This window comes from Vulpes lagopus, chromosome 6, assembly GCF_018345385.1.
Source record: "Vulpes lagopus strain Blue_001 chromosome 6, ASM1834538v1, whole genome shotgun sequence".
Classification (NCBI taxonomy): Eukaryota; Metazoa; Chordata; class Mammalia; order Carnivora; family Canidae; genus Vulpes; species Vulpes lagopus.
In genome coordinates, this window is record NC_054829.1 from 1,541,713 (window position 1) to 1,564,186 (window position 22,474).

A 22,474-nucleotide genomic window follows, 5' to 3' on the forward strand; every position below is an offset into this window, starting at 1 on the left:
AACCCCTGGGAAGGGCCCGGGAGCCCACCAGAAAGCGCCATTTCCCCGCCAGCCCGGCCCCGCCCCCAGCCTGGGGACCCCAAGAGCTAGGGCAGCTCAGGAAGGCGGTCAGGGAGGGAACAGGGCTTGAATCCCAGGCCCCTGGGGCTGCTGCAGGGGCTGCAGGTGGAAGGCAAGTCCCCTGCCGTCCTGAAGAGGGGTCCCCCCTCGCCCGGGACCCTGGGAGGGCAGCGCGCCGCCCAGTGAGCTCAGGAGCCGTTTTAACAACCGACGTGTGTTTTATTCACAAATAAAAGCTGTAGCAAGAGGTTATCTACACATTTGTACAAAGGTCTGGACGCCCCTAGAAAATACACAAAGGTCCGAAAACAGAGCCCACTGGGATGGGAACACCACGCACGCGGGCAGGCCCACCCCCGGTCTGCAGTTGGCAAGCAGTGCCCCCAGGACCCCCGCCCTGCCCCGGGTGCCCCCCAGAAAGAGCCCGGCCTGAGGGAGACCTTCCGTAGAAAACCATAAAAACATAGATCATTTGTCTCCAAATTCCCACTGCAAATACTGCATTTATAGGCAAAATGATATAAAAATATGAACCTAACAGAACCTTTACAAAACCCTTAACTCCCCTCCCCGCCCCTTTCGTGTGTGTGTGTTGGTTTTGTTTTTTGCTCGTGGTTTTGGTAAGAATTCCTGCCGTAGAAGAAGGCGCCACGTGGGCGCTGCCCTCCCTGTGTCCTCAGGACAGAGCAGGCCCTGGGTGCTCCCAGGGAGGTGGGCCCTCCCCGCACCGGGGACCCCCCGGTGCGACACGCAGACCGGGGTCTGGCGAGCACCAGGGCCGGCTCCGCCGGGAGGAAACAGCCGTGAAGGAGAAGTAATCGTGCATCCTGGCACACGGGCCGCCCGGCCCAGAGCTGTCCTGCTACATGAGGCTGCTTGGCCGGGAGGAGCCCCGGCCGGCACCTGGACGGCCACCGCCGCCACCCGGGCCGCGGCCCGGGCACACCGTCTGCTGGTGTCTTGAGTCCTTAGCACCAAACGCAAAAAAGAGAGAAGTCCAGTTCAAGGTTAAAGGCACTTGCGTTGCTGTCTGGGTGGTGACCGTCGGTCCCCGGCACACTCCCTCCCTCCCTCCATCCTCTCCGCTTGGCCAGCCCCTCCCCCATGCCGCTCACCTTCTCCGAGCCACCCCCGGGCCACCCCGGCCGCGCCGGACCCTCCGCATCCTCATCCCTCCGACCCCCGCCACATCCACGCTCCATCCCACGTCCCCTTCCCGCGCCCCAGCGCCCAGCCTCAGACGTCCACCTCCTGCGGCCCCGGCGTGGCAGCGGGGGCGGTGACGCTGATGTCGAAGCAGGTGACCATCATGACGTGCGCCTTGCACAAGTTCACGCACTGCTCCAAGGCGGCCGTGGCGTGCTCCAGGGCCGCCAGGTACTCGGCTGACTCGGGCTCCAGCTCCGGGTCCACCTCGACTGGGGAAGGACAGCGGGCAGCCGGTCAGGCCGGGGCGCCCTCGGGGCCGAGGAAACGGGGCCCCGTCTGGCCGCGGTGAGGAGGGCACCTGGAGCTCTAGAGGGCAGTGGCCGGCTTGGGGGCGCCCAGGGCAGAGAGCAGAGTCCAGGGCCTGCAAGCCTGTGCCTCCCCCGGATGGGGAACCTCGGTGCTCCCCGCAGCGGAGGCGGGTGGGGGGACTCACACTGCTCCAGCCAGCGCCCCGGCTCCACCATCAGCCGGCCCTGGGTCTCCGCCAGCTCCCCGCAGAGGTGCTCGTGCTTGGCCTGCACCTCCCGAAGCCGCTGCTGCCTGCGCTCGGCCAGTCGCAGCTTGGCGCTGGCGCACACCAGACCCTGGGGGGCAAGGGGCAGGCGGGCGCTCAGGCACGGAGGGCCCCTACTCCCAGGGTCTCCCGGCACCCCGGGCTTTGGTCCCAAGTCCTCCTCCAGCCTCCAGGGCTGGGCAAATGTACAACGGGGGCCTCAAGGGTGGGCGAGGGCCAGACCCGGACCCCCCACCCCATGTGAGGCTTGCACGCGTGACCTTACTGCCTGGAACCCGGGCCCAGGACGACCCGGCCCAGCTATGGGAAGCCCTCCATCAGGTGCAGCTCCCCAGGACCCCGGTGCTGACCTGGGGACCCCTCCGACCACCCACTCTGCCCACGGTGGGCATTGGCGGCCGCCACGGGCTCGGGGCTGGGAGGGCTGGTTCCTACCTTCTCCACATCCTGGGAGGGCTGAGGGAAGAGGGGAAGAGGTCAGCTGGCCACTGGGCCACACCCCCAGGGGTCCCGCCTGCCATCCCAGGACTGTCACCACCAGCCCCCCTCCCGGGGGCCCCAGCGCCCGGCCGGCTGAGGCCCTGACCTCGGCCGGGTCCTCCCTCGGGGGCGGGCGGTGTCGCTGCAGGCGCTCCACGTCGTCAATCTCATACACCTTGATCTCGAAAGGCTCCTTCAGGGAGCCGGCCAGGGGCGGGGGCAGGTCCACCCACTGCCCGGGGAGGCTGGGCTTGCGGCCCAGGGCAGCGGCGTCGGGCATGGGGGCGGGGATCAGCCGTCTCCGCTGCAGACCTGGAGCAGAGATCAGGGCGCTGGGTGGGCGCGGGGGGCTGAGGGCGGAGAGAGCACAGGAGCCCGTCCAGGAGCCCCCGCCCCCACAGGCAGCCTCAACACCCCGTCGGTCACCCTGAGGCCCTGCTCGACGCCCCGGGGACAGAGTCCTGAGCCAGGCCCACCTGCATCTCCCAGGACGCCCCTCCGTGCCCCCCGCCCAGAGCCGGGAGCTGGCCCAGCCCCAGGTCCCCTCCACGCCAGCGGCGGGGGGCGCTCCCAGGCAGCTGGGCCCGAGCCCCAAAGCCAAGGCCTCGCCTGGCTCCCTGCGCCCCAGCGGGGTGACCCGCGCACGCCAGCCTCACCAGCCCGCTCCGGCGGGGCCAGCGGGGTCAGAGGGCGCGCAAACCGCCCCACACCCACCTGTGGCCCTCTTCTTGGGGGACCGCAGGCTGCGGGAGCGGGCGCCCGGGGAGGCGGCCCCGCTGTCGCTCATGGAGTCGGGGGCGGAGGAGGCGCTGCCGGTGGCCTCGCTGTCGCGGAGCACGCTCTCGTAGCCGCTGCTGCCGCCGCTGTGGTAGAACAGGGCGGTGCGGCCCATGGCGGGCGGCAGCTCCCCGCTCAGCACGCTGCTGTTGTCGCTGCCGTGGCCGCTGCTGCAGCGCTGGGGCCGCCGCGGGGCCGTCACCTTGCTGTAGGGGGACGGCAGCGCCGGGCCGGCGGGCGGCCGCTCCTCGCCCACGTTCACGCCGCTGTCACTGCCGCTGTCCGAGTCCGCCGAGCCCCAGGACGGGCCGCCTCTGCCGGGGGCCCCGCTGGCCGCCAGCTCGTTGACGCGGCTGTGGGCGGCCCGGAGCGCCTGCTTCGTGCCCATGATGGTGCCGCGGCTGGCCTTGGCCCCCACGCCGGGCGCTGCACGCGGGGCCGCCCTGGGAGCCGCCGCGGGGCCGCCGGGCATCCTGCCCACCGCGGGGGTCAGCGGCTTCACCGGAGCGCCCGGGGCCCTCGACCCAGCAGCCGCGAGGCTGCGGCCCTTGCCCCCGCCGGCCGGGGCCTTCGGGACCCCCGCACCTTTGGCCGGGCTGCCCCGGCAGGCGGGAGCGGGCCCGGGCACGGGGCTGGCGGATGGTACCCCCAACCTGGGCACGGCCCGCGCAGGCCTCCCGGGGGCGTCCCTGGCCTTGCCGCTGCCGTGCGCCAGGCCGTCGCCGCGCTCCAGAGAGCCGTGGGGGCCGGGACGGAACGCGGCCTCTGCCTTGCCGGCCCGGGCCTTCAGGCTGGCCGTGGCCCTGGGGACCGAGTGCTCGGCCCGGCCGCCCAGCCTGGCCTCCTCCTCCCCTCGGGGGAAGGCGGCAGCCGCGGCCCGGGTCAGGCCCCCGGCCGGGGGCGCGGCGGGAGCCGGGCTGCTCTTGTGTTCCAGGCTGGACTTGCGCACGGGAGGGGCCGGGGGGGCCGCTCCGCTGGGCCTGGGGAAGAGGCCTCCCTTGGGAGCCACGCTCTTCTTGCTGCCAGGGGCAGCCTTCGGGTTGGCCAGGCAGGCGGCCGCGTCGGCCAGGGCGTCCCTGCAGGATGCGGTGGGCGTGGTCACCCCCAGCGTGGTGGCCCCCCTCCGCAGCGGCGGGATCGGAGCCGCGGCCTCTGGCCTGTGGGCCGCCCTGCCTGCCAGCTCACAGCCGTCCGCCACCCTCCGGGCACAGGCCAGCACCGGGGCCGGGCTGGGGGCCCTGCCGGCAGGGACCAGCGGCAGCGGGCCTCGTTCATCGGCCCGCAGCAGCCAGGGGTCCTCGAACAGGCCTCCAGGGCCGGGCGGGCTCGGGGCCAGGCGGGAGCAGCCTGCACGACCGGCCGCAGAGGAAGTCCTCGGTTTCCGGGGAAGGCTGGAGTGGATAGTCTGCGCCGGGGCTGCCCGCCACGGGGACGCGGCCGGGGACTCCCTGCCAGGTCGGGCGGGGGCTGCCGCAGCCCCCTCCCCGGGCCGGGGACTCCGGGCCAGGCCAGGGCTGTCCGGTCTACCGTGCTCCGGGAACCGACAGCTGCCCTCATCCGGGGAGCTGCCCAGGACCGGGGGGCCCAGGGGGTCAGGCCGTGCTGGTGAGTCGGGGCTGGCCCCGAAGGGAGGCTGAGGCGCGGGGCTGTGGCGGTCGTCCGTGTAGACGCTGACCTCGCTGAGCCAGGAGCTGATGGAGGAGCCGTGGCTGCTCCCGGTCCAGGCTGCTCCCTCTGAGGGCCCGCCAGGGGCCTGCGTGGTGTAGGCATCGAACTCGTCATTGATGCTACTGATGATGCTCACCGGCCTCGACCCCGAGGCCAGGGCCTGCAGGGAGCAGTTGCTGCCGAAGCTGGCCAGGCTGGCAGGGCGGCCGGAGCCGGCAAGCCCGCCCAGGGACAGCTCCTCGACCACTGTGAACACCAGCTCATCCTCACCGTTCAGCTCCACGGGCTGCTGCAGGGTCACCGTGGTGGTCAGCAGGCCGCGCTCCAGACGGCGGCCTTGTGCCGAGGGGCGGGGGCAGCCCGCCTGCCCACTCATGCCCACGGGGGGCGTCCGTACCACGCCGTCGGCGCTCCCTCCCCCGGGGTCCTCGGGCGCTCTGCTGGCTTCCAGCTGCCGAGGAGGCGGAGGGGCCGGGCTGGGCAGTGGCCTCCTGCCTCCGCCCCCTGCGGCCTTGTCCGGCACGAGCTGCTCGGGCCTCGTGCTGCCGCCCTCCTTCTGGTCAGCACCGGCCTTTGAGGGCTCCGGGGCACCCCGCTGGGTGTCTGGGGCAGGGCTGCCTCGGGGCGTGCTGGCCGCCAGCGGGGAGCCCACTGCCTTCCTGGGGGAGGCGGCGTCAGGCGGGGAGGGCTTCCTGCCCCCGCAGGCCGGGCTGGCCTGGGCTCCGCTGGGGACACCCAGGGCGCCCGGGGGGCCCTCGCTGCCGTCAATGCCCTCCAGCCGCTCCTGCAGCTCCGCGAAGGTGCTGCAGCGGAAGTGGTCGGCGTCCCTCGGGCCCTCGGAGGGCCGGCGGCGGCTCAGCGCGGGGATGATGGGCACGAAGTCAGGCGGGCCCTCGTTGTCAGTGAGCTCGCGGTCCGAGAGCGCTGCCCCGCCGGGCCCCACGTAGATGACCGTGTCGCAGGACTGCTCACTGCTGGAGGAGTAGTCGGGGTCTCCGGGCGAGCTGGGGGCCAGGCGGCCGGGGTCCGGGGCCAGAGAGCGGGGGTGGAAGGGTCGCAGGTGTGGGGGGCGGCGGGCGCGGCCTTCCTCGCAGGAGCTGTCCCCACCTGAGGAGCTGGACGCGTACTGGGGGCGGAGCGGGCCCAGTGAGCGACCGCCTTACCCACCTCCTCATCCCCCACGTCCCGGCAACGCATGATGCACCCGGGGGAGGCACGATGCTGGCATCCACCGACCGCACCCCACCGAGGTGGCGGCAGCACCAAAGTGCTCGGGCAGCCAGCCCAGCGGACTCCGGAGATCCAAGGAAACAGCATTAAGCCGAATCACAGGGAAGCAAGAACACGCACCCAGAGCCACACCACACATAACTGCAAATCCAGGCCTCAGACCCAGGTCCGTCTGACCCCAGGGCGCCCCCCTAACCGCACTTTCCTGCCCCCGCTGACGGCTGGCACCAGGGGGCCAGAATCGGGAAGGGCCTGGGCCACGGGGACCCCAGGCCGACCCCTGACAGGCACACACAGGCCCGGAAACCACAGCCCCCACCCTAGGAGCAGTTCCAGTTCTGCTTGAGGTGCAGGTGATTTCGGGTGCAGCTCCCTGCCCTGTCCAGGCAGAGCCACAGGGGGCGGCCCCGCGACCCCAGGGCACACAGGGAGTCCAGCCAAGGATGGGCGCAGGCCCCCTCACCGTGCCAGGCAGGAGCCTCGGAGGACACGAGACCCCAGGGGTCCCCAGGAGGAGGGGCGGGCAGGAGACAGGACCAACCTTGACCTTCTTCCTGCGCAGGCGGTGGATGCGGGCAGCCAGCTGCACGGTGCTGAGCGTTTCGGCGTGGCGAGCCGGCGCGTCCGAGACGTGGGCAATCATGGTGGTCCGGCAGCTGGGGGCGGCCAGGGACTCACGCAGCAGCATGGTGAGCCTGTGCTCCCTGGGGGCGAGGGTTGCTCAGAGGCTGAGGGCCTGGGGAGGGGATGTCAGGGTGGGAGGCTGGGCGTGGGGGGTGCTACAGGGCCGGCGGGAGGGAAGGAGGCAGGCCGCCCCCCAGGACAGGGCCAGGGTCAGGTCGGGCACGCAGCCCTCGGGGCCAGGACCCCCCCCTCCTGCCACACACAAGCCCTCGGGCAGCGAGGCCCGGCGGGTGAGGGGGACATAACCGAGGGGCTCAGCGGTCTGGGCACCCTGGACAGGCCCGCCATGCCCCAGCTGGCTCCCAGGGGCCACCCCCACCAGTGCCCACCAAGGAGCCCACCACTCACCTGTGGGGCACGTGCTTGGCTCCACTGACCAGGGCCAAGATGACACTGCCCAAGGCCGACAGAGGCAGGCACGAGGGCCCCCCGGGGGCCTCCCCGCCCCGGCTGGGTGCCCCCTCACAGCCGCCCAGGTCGATGAGATGCAGGCGGCTGCGGCCTCCGGACACTGAAAGCACAGGGCAGGAAGGTGGCGGTGCGGCCCCCAGGCACCCGGACCCTGCGGGGCACCGTGTGGGGGGGGCACGCGAGCGACACCTACTTCCGCCCCTGCCGCACTTCTCCACGCGGTACTGGTAGACGTGCAGCGTGAAGAGCAGGTGCGAGCTGCCGCCGGGGCGGGTGGCGCTGCGGGCCGCCAGCGCGGCGTCCAGGTACAGGGCCGCCTTCTCGGCCGTGGGCGCCCGGAGCTCGCTCTGGTTCTGCAGTGGGGACCGGCGGAGCGGGGAGCACCAGCTGTGGCCGGGCCTGCCTCCCGGAGGCCACCCTCGCCGCCCCCAGGACCCCGGCCCTGCCCCCATCCCCGCCCCGGTGGCCACGGTGCTGGTGGCGTACCTGCGCCCCACACGCAGGGTCCTCCCGCAGGTACATGCCCGGGGACTGGGCGTCCTGGGGGCTGCCGGAGGCCACCTCGGCCAGCAGGTCCCGTGGGCTGTCGTCGGGGCCACACACCTCCGCAGCCGACACACGGACGGAGAAGCGGGTGCCCGTCCTCTCCTTGCGCTCGTCAATGAGCCTGAAGAGCCAGGAAATGGCGCAGGGCACAACGCCCAGGCTCTGGGGCGAGCTGTCCTTCCCGATCATGGTATAGGACTTGCCTGGGGGCCACGTGGGCGTGTCAGGGCCCCACGCTCGGCGTGACACGCCCTCAGAGCCCAGCCACACCCGGCTGCCTCCTGGGCCCTGCCTGGGGCCTCCTGCAGGTCGAGGGCCCCTGCCTCCCAGGACTGGCCCCCTCCCCGGCCCTGTGCCCACCTGCTGCCCACGTGGGATATGTCCGTACCCCCTTCCCGATGGCGAAATGAGCCCAGAGATGGCCGAGAGGGGATGGTGCAGGATGCTCACCGAGGCTCGTGTGGCCAAAGGACAAAATGCAGCCATCAGCCCCACTGACCACCGACTGGAGCACGTCAGCCACTGTCCCCGAGCAGACCTCCGCCTGGGAGAGGGCCACAAGGCACCGGGCAGGCGCCAGGGTCAAGGGGCCAACACCTGGCCTCCCCCCACACCCGTGTGCCCCCCGCTCACAAGGTGGCCACGCTGGCACACACGGGACCCAGGATCCACAGATCTCCACGCGCACAGACCGTGCAGACACACACAACACACACGGCACCGGCCCGCCAGCCACACGGCCCACGCCGCCACGTGGAGGCAACCAGGGACACGGAGCGCACCGCACCCCAGGTGCCCACAGACACCCAGCCAACAAGCCCCGCCACAAAGCTTCCCTGGAGCTCACCGAAAATCGGGCCCTTCCCCTGGAAACGGCCTGACCCCCCAGGGCCGGGGCCAAGGAGGAGCGTAAAGCACAACAGGCTGGGCCTGGGCCCCCCTGGCCTCGCTCCTGCCTCCTGCTCCTCACTGGGCACCAGAAGCAAGCACAGGCCTGCACCCCCCTCGGGATGCCCGCACCCCCTCACCTGCTCCGAGTCCTGCGGGAAGACGGCGTCGAAGGCAAACATCTTAGGAGCCGCAGCAGAGGCTGGCCGTCGGGGGCCCGAGCTGCCCGGGGGCCCGGCGGCCGGGTCGTACAGGGTCACCTGCTTCTTGCGTGGGTCCACCTTCAGGAAGGACGTGGACTCGGCCGAGTGCTGGGCCCCCTGCGCCGGCCAGATCCGCAGCATGACCTTCACCTGGAGGAGGCGGGCGGAGCGGGCATCTGAGCAGCCGCCTGCCCGCCCAGCGGCCGCTAATTACAGGGCAGGAGAGCTCGCGCGAGTTGAGACAGCAGGCCAGGCCCTGGCACGGGGATCCCCTCCGCAGGAATGTGGGTGCTTCACCCCAGCTCGGGCTGGAGCGGATCCCGCAGGCACAAAGCAGGGCTCACGGCAGGGACGCTAGCCTGGTGTGGGCAGTCAGCAGGCGAGGAGGCGCAGGGGCCCGGACGGGGGAGCCTGCAGGGGGAGCAGGCTCTGGGCGCCCCCGCGCACACAGGGATGCAGTGTGGGGTGACACCCGGGTGCACCCCACCCGCCCTTGACTTGCGGCTCCTCCACACCCCGTCGCTGACCCCGAGGCAGAGCCAGAAGCTAAGTGAGCTCAACCCCAAGGCATGTGGCCTTTGGGACCAGAATCAACCCCTTGCAGTCCGCAGCTCTGCTAACTTCCCTGGGAGCCCCCCCGCCCAGGCCCCCCTGGGCTTAAGGAGGAGGAAACATGCTGACAGGTCCATGTCTCTCCAGGTCATACAGCTGGAAACTGGGTCTCCTCAAATCCCAAAATGAGGGCAGAGGGCAAAGGGGAGGCCGCGGAGCAAGCAAAACAGGCCAAAGACCCCGTGCGTGGAGGGGAAGGTGCATGGCCCACACTCCCCCCAACAGGGCCTGGTCCCAGGGTGCTCCGCTGCGGGAAGGAAGGTGCTACCTGGAAGCCCGGCCGCCCCTCAGCCTGGCTCGGGAAGCGGCCAAGTGCAGCAGCAAGGAAAGCGGGCTCAGGCCTGGGGCCGGGCCCACAGGGCAGAGCATTCACCCCAGCTGCTCCCACAGGGCAGCCCAACCCCCAAGTCGGCGGCCTCTGGGCCTCCCAGCAGCACCCCCCTGCCAGCTCCCAGCCCCCAAGCCGCTCAGGGGCCCTGAGCACACCTGCGTCCACCACGAACTGGGCAGGAGGAGCAGAGGCAGAGGCGCGGACGGCCTGGGGGAGAAGCTGGGGGCCCGGTGCTGGGAAGCCCCACTTAAACCCCAGGTACGGGCAGGATCCCGGGCCAGCAGGATGTGGATGCCCCCCAGGGAAAGCTCGATTCTGCCCAAAAGGGGCTGGGGCGGGGCGGGGGGCAGGACCCTGCCTTAGCTGGCAGGTCACCAAGCAGCCTCTGTTCCGTGTGACCCTAAAACACAGAAACAGACACAAAAGCGTGCCCCCATCCTCCACCCCTGCCCTGGGCTGGGTTCCACAGGAGACAGGCACCCTAGGGAACAGAGGCCCAGAGGGGAGGGGACCCGGGACCTAGGCACAGGAGCCCAGAGCAAGCGTCACAGCAGACACCCCAGAGCCTTCGGGGAGAACCAGCACCCCAAACCGCAGCCCGTGCACGGCCGCAGGGGCGCCTCCCGACCGGGGTGAGCCCCCCGGGGAACCAGGGTCCCTCCGGGGAGGGCCCTGGACTCCACTTTCTGCCGAAGGACGCCACCTTCCACTCCCCGATGAGGTCTTCGATTTCTCCACCACAGCGTAAATCAAATTACCAGACTCATTTCAGAGCCAATATTTTTCACGGATTTAATTGTAAGTGACAGATACAGAACGCCGCAAAATTGGTTTACCGTGGGTGGCGCACCGAGGCCCACCCTCTCCCCTTGGGCACGCGGCAAATTGACACGCAAACCGGCTCCGGGAAGGAGGGTGCGTTCTCAGGGGGGCGGCGGGAAGAAACCCTTCTCCTCCGCACACCCGAACCCGGCTCCGCCCGGCGAGAATCGATTCTTTTATTCCCCCACGACACCGGCAGACAGAACTATTTCGTTTCCAGATGCCGCTGCCAGGCAGACGAAAATGTGCACTTCCCAGTAATTTCTGGCAATTTTTTTCTTTCCTTTTCAGCGTGAACTCCTGGCCACTTCAGGAGTCACCTGGGTTGTGCAGATTGGAGGGGATTCCTGGGGGGGCCCTGGGCCTGGGCTCTTGCGGGGGCAGGAGGTGCCCCCGGGGTGGGAGCCGGCCACAGTAATGGGCCCCCAGGGACCCACGGCCCGCGGGGCGGGGACAGAGCGGCCCACAGCCCGCCGTCGCCCCCGTCCTCGTCCTTGTGGAAGGCACAGGCCATTGTCTGCAAGGATCCTGTCATCGCAGCCCCGAAACAACAGGGTCTTTGCACAAGGCCGGGGCAGTAGAGTCTCCCCCCTAAATGTTCAGCGACCACAAAGCCCCCTGAATGGCTGCCAGGTAGGGGAAAAACACGTTTTGCATAAAAAAGGGCTTCCCCTCCTGCAGGGTGGCCCAGCGCGAGGGGGAGGGGCGCCCCGCACCCAGGAAGGCGCTCCTCGGTCTCTTAATACGGGAGCGATGATGAATTATCTTAAGTAGCGCATTAATGTCAGGAACCGAGCGCGATCCAACTTCTCTGTGACAATGTGAGACGCCTTTCAGGAGGCATTTCTGACTGTGACGTTCGAGCAAATCACACCCAGGGAGCCGGGGAGGGGGCACGGGAGGTGCGCAGTGGGGGGACTGGTGGCCAGGGCTCCCCGGGGGAGGGGGTGGAGGGACGGGGATGAGGGGGGGACAGGGAGGAGTCTACCACAGAGAAAAGGGAGGAGCCCCCCCCCCCCCCCCGCCCCAGAATACTTGGCTCTGTGCCTGAGACACGAGGCCCACCCCCACGCACCCCGCTTGCAGACAGAGGAGCCCAGGCGGTGCAGACGGGCCAAGTGAGCAGGCCACGGGCAGGGCCAGGCCCCGGGGCTCTCTGCCTGCCCAGCTCAGTGTCCCGCCATGGCCCTGGCGCTTGCACACCCACAGGCCGGCGGGGCTGAGCTCCCCCGACTCGAGCAGGCTCCCAGGGACCCCGAGGCAGGATCTTGAGCTTGGCTCAGGCCTGGGGCACGGTACCCTGTGAGCACCTCAGACCCCCTGCAGATCCTGTCACTGGACCCGAAGCCCCCTGAGGCATGCCCCCAGGTGGGGTGGGGGGACCGTGCCCGGGTAAGCATGGAGCCCAGCCAGCCACCTCTGCAGGGGGTGAGCCTCTGGGCGCTGGTGAGGCTGGACCAAGAGCCCAGGCGGGCGGTGGGGGGTCCACCCAACCACCCTCAGGGAGGCACCTGGGAGCGCCAGCCGGCAGCAGTGCGGGCAGACAGTGGGGAAGACACTCGGGGTCAGGTCCTGTCCTCACCCCAGAGCTGAGTGACTGCTTGGCCTCCCCACCTCCGTGGGCACAAACCGTCCGCCTCACTGACGTGCTCACACCGATCCCACGCACGCAGGACCCCGAGTAGGGCCAGGGTGCAGCTACGAGCAAACCACATGGGCCCCAACAGAAACCCACTCTCGGCAAAGGGCCACAAGAGCGGGGGGCCAGCCGGCCTGCGGCGAAACCAGGCGAGGCCCTTCCCCGCTCTGCGCCTCAGTTTCTCCACCTGAACCAGTTGACCATACATTAGCCTGGAGGGGTCCCATCCCCGCCCTGGAGCCCCACCTCGGGGTGGCATGCCTACATCTGTGGGGTCCCTGCGGGCAGACCCCAACCTGCAGTCCCAGGAAGACCCAGCTGAGTGGGCGCCCCCACTGAGACCAGCTTGTGTCCCAGGGACTCCCACCCATTCCCGAAGCCCCACCACAGTCTCCAAGCCACCAAGGTGTGCCTGGACCTCCTTGTCTCCTTGTCTCCTTGTCTGTACCCCACCTTGTCCAACCTGGGAGAAGGACAACGATCCTTCCATCTCCTGCACCCCCTCCCAGCAACTCCTCAGACCCCCGGCGTCATCCCCCCACCCCCAGCCCCCAGGGTCACCTCCAAAGCAGGAGTGGGCCTACCTTTCCAACACTGCCGGGGTTGTCCTTGACCTTGGAGGCGGCCCTGAGCAGGCAGGGGGGCGCGGGAGGCGGCCACAGCTGCAGGACCCCGCTGAAGTCCGTGGGGTAGGGGGAGGCACTGCGGGTGGCAGGGGCCGGCGGCGGATGAGGTTTCTTGCGCTTGGAGGCCAGGCTGAGCTTCTGGGCAGCCCTGGGGAGGGGAGGAGAGGGGGCTGGGGGCACTCGGCGCTGTCCTTGCCACCTGCCCGGCCCAGGAGGGGCCCCAGGACTGGGGTTGCTGTGTCCTGTGTCCCATCCTCGCCAGGCCAGGCCACAGACACCCCTCCTCTTGCCCAGCCTCAGTGCGCCCTCTTCTCACCAACCTCCATCTGCCCTGGGTCCCCAACCCAGCAGCTGCCTCGGGGTGGGGGGCAGGCTGGGGCGTGCTGGGGTCGGCCGCTCACAGGCTGTGTGACCCGGGCACGCTGACTCAGTCTCTGTGCCTCGGTATCCCCACCGCTAACATGGGGTGGCATGACCTGCACAGGCCTTGCGTGCAGCCCCGACCAGCTGAGGCGTGCAGGGCACCCAGGCCGCTGCCAGCATACAGGAGGAGCTCAATAAAGCCTGGTGTTGCTGTGACCACTGGGGCCCCCAGAGCCTCCCGCCGCCCTCACCCCACGCCCTCACCACGGCCTCCGATCCCACCGGACACGCTGCCCCTGCCGCCCCAGCCTCCAAGGCCACTCGGCCCAGGGAGGCGCCTCCAGCAACCCCCCCGACCTCCCTCCCGCCTTCACCACCGTCCTCGGCCTGGCACTGGGGCCCTGCGAGATGTGGTCCTGCCAACGGCTCGGCGTCCCCAGAACATACAGACCCACCGTCTGCCCGGACTCTGTGGTCCCAACCCTGGAGAGGCTTCCGAGGCACGTTGGAGAACCGCTGTTCCGGACTCCCGGGGCACCTGCACGCGCACACACGTGCACACTGCACGCCGAGGGCCCACCACACTCCCAGGCCTTGGCTCACGCTGACCCTCCCACCAGGGTCTCCCCACAGCGGCCCCCATGGCCGTCCTGCACATTTTCCCACAGCCCCAGCCCCCAGAACCTCCACCCCGCTCCTGGGGGCCACCGGGGCTGCACAGCACCCACCCCACGCCTCCAGCAAGGTGACACCGGGTGGCACAGATGTGAAGGAGCACGCGCTGGGCCTCGGTCTGCATCTGCCCAGATGGCCTGGCCTCGATCACCCCCTTCACGGGGGGGGGGCCGGTCAGAGGGGTACCCCGGGATGTGGTCTGAGCCCGGCCTGAAGCGCCCGCCGACGCCCATTTGCGGCCGTGCCCAGCGCCCTGCGGTGCCCGCGCTCCCCCCAGAGCCCCGCCCCGAAGGTCGCCCACAGAAGGGCCTGCCCACACGGGGCAGCCTGGCCCGCGGCTGGTCTACCGCCAGCGTCTTGCTTAACCCCACTCATCTCTAATAGGAGTTGTCTTTTAAGAGACCCCGGGGACGGCTTTCCTCCTAGCGAGGTGTCAAGGCGGGAAATGACAGTAATCTACGACGCGTGGCGGAGCTCACAGAGCGGGGGCCGGCGCCGGTGTGCGCCCGGGCGGGGCGGGGCGGGGTCCGGGGAGCGAGCCCACGGGCTGCCCGGGAGGAGCCCAAGCGACTGGGGGCGCAGGGGGCCCGGAGTCAGCCACAAGCCAACATTAGCCCGATGCCTGCCCGAGCCCACATGCTTGTAAACCTCAAAACCCCCTGCAAGGAAAAGACCCAAGACCCCCGGCCCCGTCTGCCAGCAGAGCAGGGCAGAAAGCAGGCTGCCGGCATGGCCTGGCGCAGGAGGAGTGGGAGCCAGAGAGACTGTAGGAAAGCAGGGCACGGCCACAACCCCAACGGCAGTGTGACCGGCCCTGGGGGCAGTCAGGGCTGCGAGGGGCGAGGACCAGGGAGCCTGGGCCCCCCTGCCCTGCCCGCCGCCCGGCCTCGGACGCCTGTCCTGGACCCCAACCACCCTGGGCTACGCCACGGCTTCCTGCCAACCACCCCGTGGGGAGGAGCTCGGTCCCTAACTCGAGGGGCTCCCAGCAGGCAGCCCCACCCCACCTCCTTGGCGCTGCCCCCAGGGCTGGGAGGCCGGGAGGCCGGGGAGGGGCTGGGGACCTAAGCTGAGCCTGCGAAGGTCAAGGAGGCCCCGGGGATCCAGTTCCTCACCTGTAGACTGGTTCCCAGGATTGCGGGAAGGGCAGCACCGGCAAGCGCTGGACGGCGTCGGCCAGGCCCTCAAGCTGATGGGACAGGTCAGCAGACGGCCATGGCCAAGGCACGCCTGCCCACCCCTGACAGCCCCTCCTCCCTAGGTCGAGCAGGGTCAGCCTGGGCCCCTGAAGCTGTGGGGTGCAAAGGCATCCTGAACCCACACCCCTAAGCCTCCAGGGGAAGGAGAGGCTGAGAAGGCCCGTGGCTTATGGGTAAGGTGCTGGGGAGGCCAGAGCAACGTCAGGTCGGAACCCCAATCTTCAGAGGCCACGACCGGAGGGCAGTGCTTCACCCGGTGGCTCACACACAAGAGCACAGATGGCTCTGCACCCTCCGTGACCCTCTCACGTCTGTAGCTCAGACCTCGGCGCGCCTGCGTCACCCTCAGGGGCCTAGCAGTGGAGCATGGGGAGGTGTCCTTCCCCATCGGACATGTTGCAGTCACGCCTGGACAGAGGCTGGGCCTGGCACTTTCTGAGGTCCCACCAGCCCTGGGAGTCTGCGATATTATTGGCCAGGCGTCTGCGCCCTGTGGTCGGACCTAACTCAGGGCACCCCCTCCTCCCTCCCCAGCCCTGTGGTCAGCCGCCCCGAGTGGCTGGGAGCCCAGGAGCTGTGCCCTGGCCCGCCTGGCCCTCCAGGTCCTGCTCTTACAGGCTCACCCCACCAGGCATGACTCAAAGGCATGTCTCTGCATTAACAAGAGCCCAGCACGGACACTGTCTCCTTTGATGAAACGTAGGCTCCTGTTAATTGGGACAACCCAGTGGCTGCACCCCAGTCCCTACGGCCTGAGTGGGAGCAGGGTGGGGGATCTGGGGGCCTGACCTGGTTTCTGACCAGTGAAGGTGCAGAGAGCAAGGGGAGGTGGTGCCGGGCCTCACGGAGGCCAGGAGAATGCACGGGCACCACAATCAGGCCCAGGAATGCCCACGGCACTGCTGGAGGTGGGGGCCCAGGGTGGGACCTGCAGGGGTGAGGAGTGGTGGAAGCCGGGACAGGCAGGGGAGTGAGTGGCCTGGCTCTGAAGAGAAGGCTGGACAAGAAGCAACTGCACCCCTCAGAAGACCCTCTCCCAGGAAAACTGCCCAAGCCGGGCTTCCACGGAGCCTCTGCCTCTTGCTACTACAGGAGCCAGTCCCTGTCCTGAGACGAGTTCAGGAGGCTGTGTCCCTCCACCAGGTGGGTCTCGGTAGGGCACGTGTTTGCCAAGCCCAAGGCAACATGAGAAGCTCAGGACACCCTGACATGGCTAAGCACGGGTGTGTGAGTGAGTGCATGGCCGCGTGGGTCAGCAGGTGCCGAGGTCAGCGGGTGCACAGGTCAGCAGGTGCAGGGGCGTGCACATGCATAGAGAGGGGGTGCGCAGGTGCTCCGGTGAGGGTGTAAGCAGGTGCACAGAGGAGCAGATGCACGGGTAAGTAGGTGCATGGGTGAGTGGCTGCTCAGGTGAGGGGGTGTGCAGGTGGGGGGGTGCACAGGTGAGAGAAGGAATGAGTAGATGGACGAATGAGTGAGCGGGTGAGTGAATGAATAAGTGAATGGGCACAAGGAGGAGTGGGTGAGCGGGTGCTCAGGTGATGGTGAGCAGAGAGGAGCGGGTGCACAGATAAGCAGGTGCATGGGTGAGGGAGTGCGTGGGAGAGTGGGTGCTTGGGTGAGGGGGTGAGCAGGTGCTCAGGTGAGGGGGTGAGCAGCTGGGGGGGGCACAGGTGAGAGAATGAATGAGTAGATGGATGAATGAGTGGGCGGGTGAGTGAATGAGTAAGTGAATGGGCACAAGGAGAAGTGAGTGAGTGGGTGCTTGGGTGAGGGGGTGAGGGGGTGAGCGGGTGCATAGAGGAGCAGGTGCACGGGTAAGCAGGAGCACGGGTGAGGGGGTGCCTGGGAGAGTGGGTGCTTGGGTGAGGGGGTGAGCGGGTGCATAGAGGAGCAGGTGCACGGGTAAGCAGGAGCACGGGTGAGGGGGTGCCTGGGAGAGTGGGTGCTTGGGTGAGGGGGTGAGCGGGTGCATAGAGGAGCGGGTGTGCAGGTGGGGGGTGCACAGGTGAGAGGATGAATGAGTAGATGGATGAATGAGTGAGCGGGTGAATGAGTAAGTGAATGGGCACAAGGAGGAGTGGGTGAGCGGGTGCTCGGGTGACGGGTGAGCAGGTGCAGGGAGGAGCGGGTGCGCAGGCGAGTGAATGGATGAGTAAGCGAGTGGCTGGGGGATGGGCCCCTCCAACGCCCCTCAGGGAATAGTTTGTCTTTTTACAAAGAGAAAGTGCCTCTGCCAAACCAGAAGGTGGTCTCACAGGCAGGTGGCCTTGATGGCAAAGCCTTGACCTATTCGAGGGTCTCCGGGGTGTGGGTGTTGGGCAAGGCCACCCAGGGTTTCCTAACTGGGCGGGGAAGAGGCTGGTGGTCCCGGCACGCCCCACTCGCCCTGCATCCACCCAGCAGGGAACTGCCAGCCGCAGGCCCCGAGAGCCCCCAGATCTGCCCAATGGGGGCCCAGCAGTGCGGGGCTGCCAAGAGGGACCGAGGTCACCGCAGCCAGATCCCTGACCCCGACGACCACGACTGGCATGTTCGTGTCCCCTGGGAACCTCACCTCGGGACGCACATGCCGGAGCTCCCCCCCCCCACCGCGGGATCCAGCAGCTCCTCCTCTCGTCTCTCGGGGGCCCTCCTGTCTCTGAGCCACAGCCCCCCACCAAACCCCACTCTCAACAAGAGGGCGCTCCCATCCCTCCCAGTGGCCTAGGGCCCTGCAGCCCCAGAGCAGCCGGTCTCCGACCAGACCGGGTCAAGCACGAGCTCGGAACGACGTTCCCCGCCAGACGCCGCCCCCTCGCAGCGGGCCCAGGAGCCTTGAGGAAGCTGCTGGGATCCAGCGTGGCCAACGGCGACCGACCGACGCGACGGGCTGGAAGTAATGGCAGCAGGCAGCGCGCGCCGCCTCCCCTCCCCCTCCCCCTCCCCGTCGGAAAACTTGCCTCCCGCTGTCCCCAGCACTTGTTTCTATGGTAACTTCCCAAGGTCAGCGGCAGCCTTGCTCGGGGGAGACAAAAGGCAGCCGGCACCTGCTCTGCAGGCCACGGGGTTACTAATGAGGCAGCGTGGCCCCCGGAGGGGACCTTCTCTCAGGGCCCGGGACCCTCCTGCCAGCGTGGGGGGCCGGGCGGGCTGGGCCACGACACGCGGCCTCCCACGGAGGCGGACCAGGCAGGGACCTGCCCCCGCCCGGCCCGCCCCTCCCGTGGCCCCCACGGGGACTCCAGGGCCACTGCGCAGGGCCCCCACCTGCCCGCCTCGGCGCCCCCACTCAGCAGTTAGGTCCCCAGCCGCGCCGATAAGGCTCCCGCGTGATTCATGGCTGAGCTTATCGGTGCCCGCCAGGGCTGCTAATGGGACAGTGACCCGCGGCTGGGCCTGCCATTACCGTTCATTACCACCATCACACCCGGTAACCCACAGGCCTCCCGCGGGATGAAAGCGCCGCCTCCCCTCAGCAGCCCCCCAGGGCCTGGCAAGGAACAGCTCCCCAGGGGCGGGGGCAGGGAGAGCCCCGGGCTCCCACACCCTCCAGCTACCGCAGCCCACGTCCCCGGGACCTGGGGCCTGGCACCCGACAACCTGGAGGGGGCAAACCCGGGGCTCCAGGCACATCCCCACGCCGGCACTCAGGCGGGGACAGGACCCCTGGGTGCCCGGCTGACCGTGGAGCCGCCTCTAGCGGCAGTCAATGCCCCCCCACCCGGGGAGGGGAGGGCCGTGGGTGGGGTCTGCCCCCCGGGACACCCTCCCTAGTCCATCCCAACGTCCTCCATCACTCCAGGACCCTCCCTGAAGCCCCAGGCCCGGCCCCCCCCAGCCCCCCACTGAAGCCTGAGGCCACCTGCTGTCCGCAGCCCCAGCGCACAGGCCCAGCGCAGGCCCCAGGGCCCCCGGGGCTGCACCTCCTGGGCTGGGCCTGCAGCGCTGGGTGCTTCACAGACGGGGACTCGCTGCGCCCCGCAGCACCCTCAGTACACTACCCGGAGGCACAGACGGGGCGTACGACTCACCTGTGGTTACGCGGCTCCGAAGGGGCAGGGACTGGCTTGGAACCCCGCCACTCCCCGTCCGCAGGCCACAGGGGCCGGGATCGAGGTCCCCCGCCCACGGTGCATGCCCGCCGCCCCGCCGAGGGCCCCGGGAGGACGTACCTAATGAAGAAGGAGGCTGCAGCAGACGGGCCCGTGGAGCCGCCCGCTGGGGTGCCCGGGGCCGGGGTGACCAGCGCTGTCGTGCAGACCCCGCCGTGGCCCCACGCCTTTGACACGCCGTCCGAGCTCAAGGTGGGGGGGCCGTCCCGGACCGTGTCTGCCACCGCCACGGCAGCCACTGCCGCTTCAGCCTGGGGGGAGGAGGGAGCCCGCGTGAGACCCAGACCGGTGCTGCGGAGGCCGCCCAGCACACCCCAGCCTGCCCAGCACGCTCCCGGGGGGCCTGCACGCGGGGGACCCTGCTGACGCAGCGCGGCCCACACGGGGAGGAGGACACAGACGCCCCCCCCGGGGGGACCAGACTTTCCAGCCTCTCCCGTAGCAAGTTCCAGAAATGTCGTGAGCACAGTGGTCAAGACAGATGGCCGGGGGTCCCCACCCGCTCAGCCCCAGGTCACCCACCTGGAGCGCCCAGAGGCATGATCAGAGGAGAAGCCACAATAAATATTTGTCACAGGCGCTAATTGCCCCATGTATGATAATGTATGACGTCCCCGGCATCCGAAATACTAGTCTGGCATTTCCAACTAATTAGCTAAAATAAATTCTAGAAGGGGAGACAGCCTCGTAATGAAGCACAAATGTAATTGAATGATCCCTGAGACGGCGCCAGCAAACTTGAGATCCGACCACCGTATATCACATTTATGTGGCTTGTCGGGCGCTGGACCCCAGGCCCCAGGCCAGACCCGGCCCCAGACGGGGTGCGCGCGGCCCCTGGCAGTGGAGGGAAGCGGCTGCCTCAGCCTGGGCCCCCCCCGCCCCACCCACGCCCCCGAGGGCCCCCCGGGCTCCCCGGGCACCTCGCCTGGGCCCCAGGAAGTGCATCCACTGGGCCCGACCTGGGAGGCCCGCGGTCCTCATGCTGACAGGACACGGGCCTGCCTGGCGACCCTGAGGGTGAGGAGCCCGGGCGACAGTCACATCCTGGAGGGTCCAATGTCCTCAGGGTCTCCCAAGTGACAAGGCCGGGGCAGCAGAATAAGCCCCCACGCGCCCCAGGAGGCACGTTCTGAAGCAGGTCCTGCCACCTGAGGGCAGCATTCCCCACCACGGCGGAGGGTCTCCCCCTGCCCAGCCCGTGGTCGGCACCGGCTTCCAAACCCCTCCTGGGACACAGTAAAACCAGGTCTGCAGAGGAAGGTTGCAGAGAGCCCCAAACTTTTAGCTGGATGGAAACCACACGCCACCCCCGCCCCAGCCACTGGGGCCCTGGCCGCTCCCCAAGGCTTTGAGGGACAGGTCAGCAGCAGAGAAGGGTGAACCTGAAACAGCTCAGGCCCTCACCCAGCACACCCTGCACCTGCCTTGTCTGCCTACAGGGCACGAACTCCTATGCATCCGTCAGAACCCGGCCCAGCCAGCCCTCTCCCCCAGGCCACTCCCTGCACCTGCCCCAGGGGCCCTGGCCTCTCCAGCCCTCTGACTTCGCCTCGGCCCCTCTCACTCTGTCCAGAGCTCCCTGCACCCCACCCCCAGAGTAACGGGGCCACGCTCAGCATCAGGGCTTCTCAGGCCACCAGCTTTCACGGGCACCTGACCTGTGTCAGGAATCAGGGAGACCCTGGGGGCCCTACCACACACACTGGTCCCCTGCACATCCTTGGGCTAACAGCCCGCCTGGCACATAGTAGGTGCCCCACAGAGCTGTCGTCCAGGAGTGCACAGCCTGGCAGGGGCGCAGACACAAGCCAGACCAAGCCCTTGGCTGGGAGGCGACCCCTATGCCTGAGGGAAATGGGGGTGCCAGGACACAGGGGGCCCCAGCTCACAGGGAACATTCCAGAAGGAGGGTCAGCCAGGCCTCGACCCAGGCAACAAGAAGCTGCTTCCTCTCCAGGTGGCTGCGGAAGCTCAAGGCAAATGTGTAAATCACGCAGAGCGCCGGCCCTAAGGACCCCGACGGCCCGGCCACGCCTGTCCCCACACTCCCGTCCCACACACACGTGATACACAATCGTCCCCGGCCTCCAGAGTGAATTCCTTCTGCACCGCTCGATGCACGACGAGCCCCCGGGACAGGTGCACCTCGCTGGAGCAGAGCGCGGCGGCCAAGGGCCCTAAGTAAGCTGGTCCCAGCGACACGGACCGCGGGGCCGCCTGCCCCGTGCCCGCCCCGTGCCCACCCAGTGCCTGCCCCGGCTCCGTCCAGCCCCCGGCGGCTCTGCCGTGGGGCCCAGGCCCGGTGGCTGTTCAGCGAGGTGTCCTGGCCGGCGGGGCGCCGGGGTCACCGAGGGGGCCGAGCCACCGCGCCGTCCGCTCCCGCCGAGCCCGGGCAGCCCAGCGTCGCAGGCAGCCTGTCCGCCTCGGGCCAGAACATTCCAGCACCAGCCGGCGAGGGCGCAGGCCGCCCGCACTGACCTGTCTCAGGAGTCCCGCACGCGCCTCGGCTCCACCGTCCCACGAGCTGCCGAGACACGGCTCCGGCCACCCGGACGGCCACCGCCGACTCCCGCCAAAGCAGAACCCGGGCCCGCCCAAAGAAGCTGGACAGGGCGGGGGGGGGGGGGGGGGCAGGAGGGGCAAACAAAAGGAGGTGGAGGCACCAGAGCAGCAACGAGAGAGAAGCACGAGGGGGAGAGAGGAGGGCGAGGGGCGCCGCACCGTCCCGAGGGCCCCCCGCGCCGAAGCTCAGAGCCCAGCACCAGCCAGCACCAAGGGGCCCCAGGGCGGGCCCACCGCGGGGCGCCGGGTTCCGAGGAGCACGGTTTGGGAAACGCCACAGGAACCCTCCTGAGGAAGCCTCTGGGCCCGAACGCCAAGGCCCGGAACGTTCTGGCTCGTGAAGGACAGGGTCGGCCAGGCCCTCGGGATGAATACCTCCCGGGGGCTACTTCCAGCCACAGGGTGGGGGCGGCCCGGGCCAGGGGCAGCCAGAACGGGAGCATGCACACAGCTCGCCCAGCGCGGGCACAGTGGCACTGCTTGCTGGGAGTGTGCTGGGCACAGAGCCTGGGCGGGCACCCACCTGCCCCTCGAAGCTCCCGTCACAGAAGCAGTCTCGTGGCCCAAAGTCCATTCCATGGGGCCGGGGGGCAAACTGAGGCCCAGAGGGAGGGCACCAGCAATGGGCCGGGTCCGAGAGGCAGGCCAGAACCCTCCACCCCCTGCCACCGCGGCCACATCCCTGAGGATGGGTGGGCATCTACCAGAGACCCCACGGGGGATCACAGGGACGAGGAGGCAAGCAGGCTGGCCCAGAGGTCAGCAACACTGACAAGCTGGTGCCGCACAACCTGCTCCCAGGCCTCCACCCAAGCGACCTCACCTGCTGTTGTGCGCATCAAGAGGTGTGTGGCACCTCCACCAGGAAGCCCTCCATC

The 22,474-nt window shown here is 69.2% G+C and overlaps 1 protein-coding gene across 4 annotated transcripts in view; it reads right to left on the minus strand.

Annotated features, from left to right (window-relative positions):
* Window positions 1-258: 258 nt before the first annotated feature.
* The window catches only part of KIF26A (kinesin family member 26A), a 38,370-nt gene continuing 16,154 nt past the window's right edge, over window positions 259-22,474 (minus strand). Inside the window, exons 4-16 of one of the 4 annotated variants that reach the window (XM_041759468.1) lie at window positions 19,092-19,282; window positions 12,659-12,848; window positions 8,608-8,820; window positions 8,030-8,123; window positions 7,520-7,782; window positions 7,227-7,386; window positions 6,971-7,133; window positions 6,480-6,642; window positions 2,978-5,834; window positions 2,370-2,575; window positions 2,134-2,239; window positions 1,703-1,853; window positions 259-1,478 (exon numbers count right to left, since the gene is read on the minus strand). In XM_041759468.1, coding sequence (XP_041615402.1) covers window positions 1,172-1,478; window positions 1,703-1,853; window positions 2,134-2,239; window positions 2,370-2,575; window positions 2,978-5,834; window positions 6,480-6,642; window positions 6,971-7,133; window positions 7,227-7,386; window positions 7,520-7,782; window positions 8,030-8,123; window positions 8,608-8,820; window positions 12,659-12,848; window positions 19,092-19,282 — 5,064 coding nt within the window. In that variant the 3' untranslated portion in view covers window positions 259-1,171. Of the gene's footprint in view, window positions 1,479-1,702; window positions 1,861-2,133; window positions 2,240-2,369; window positions 2,576-2,977; window positions 5,835-6,479; window positions 6,643-6,970; window positions 7,134-7,226; window positions 7,387-7,519; window positions 7,783-8,029; window positions 8,124-8,607; window positions 8,821-12,658; window positions 12,849-19,091; window positions 19,283-22,474 lie in introns of all 4 variants that reach the window. The other 3 variants (XM_041759471.1, XM_041759469.1, XM_041759472.1) reach the window with 3 other exon arrangements.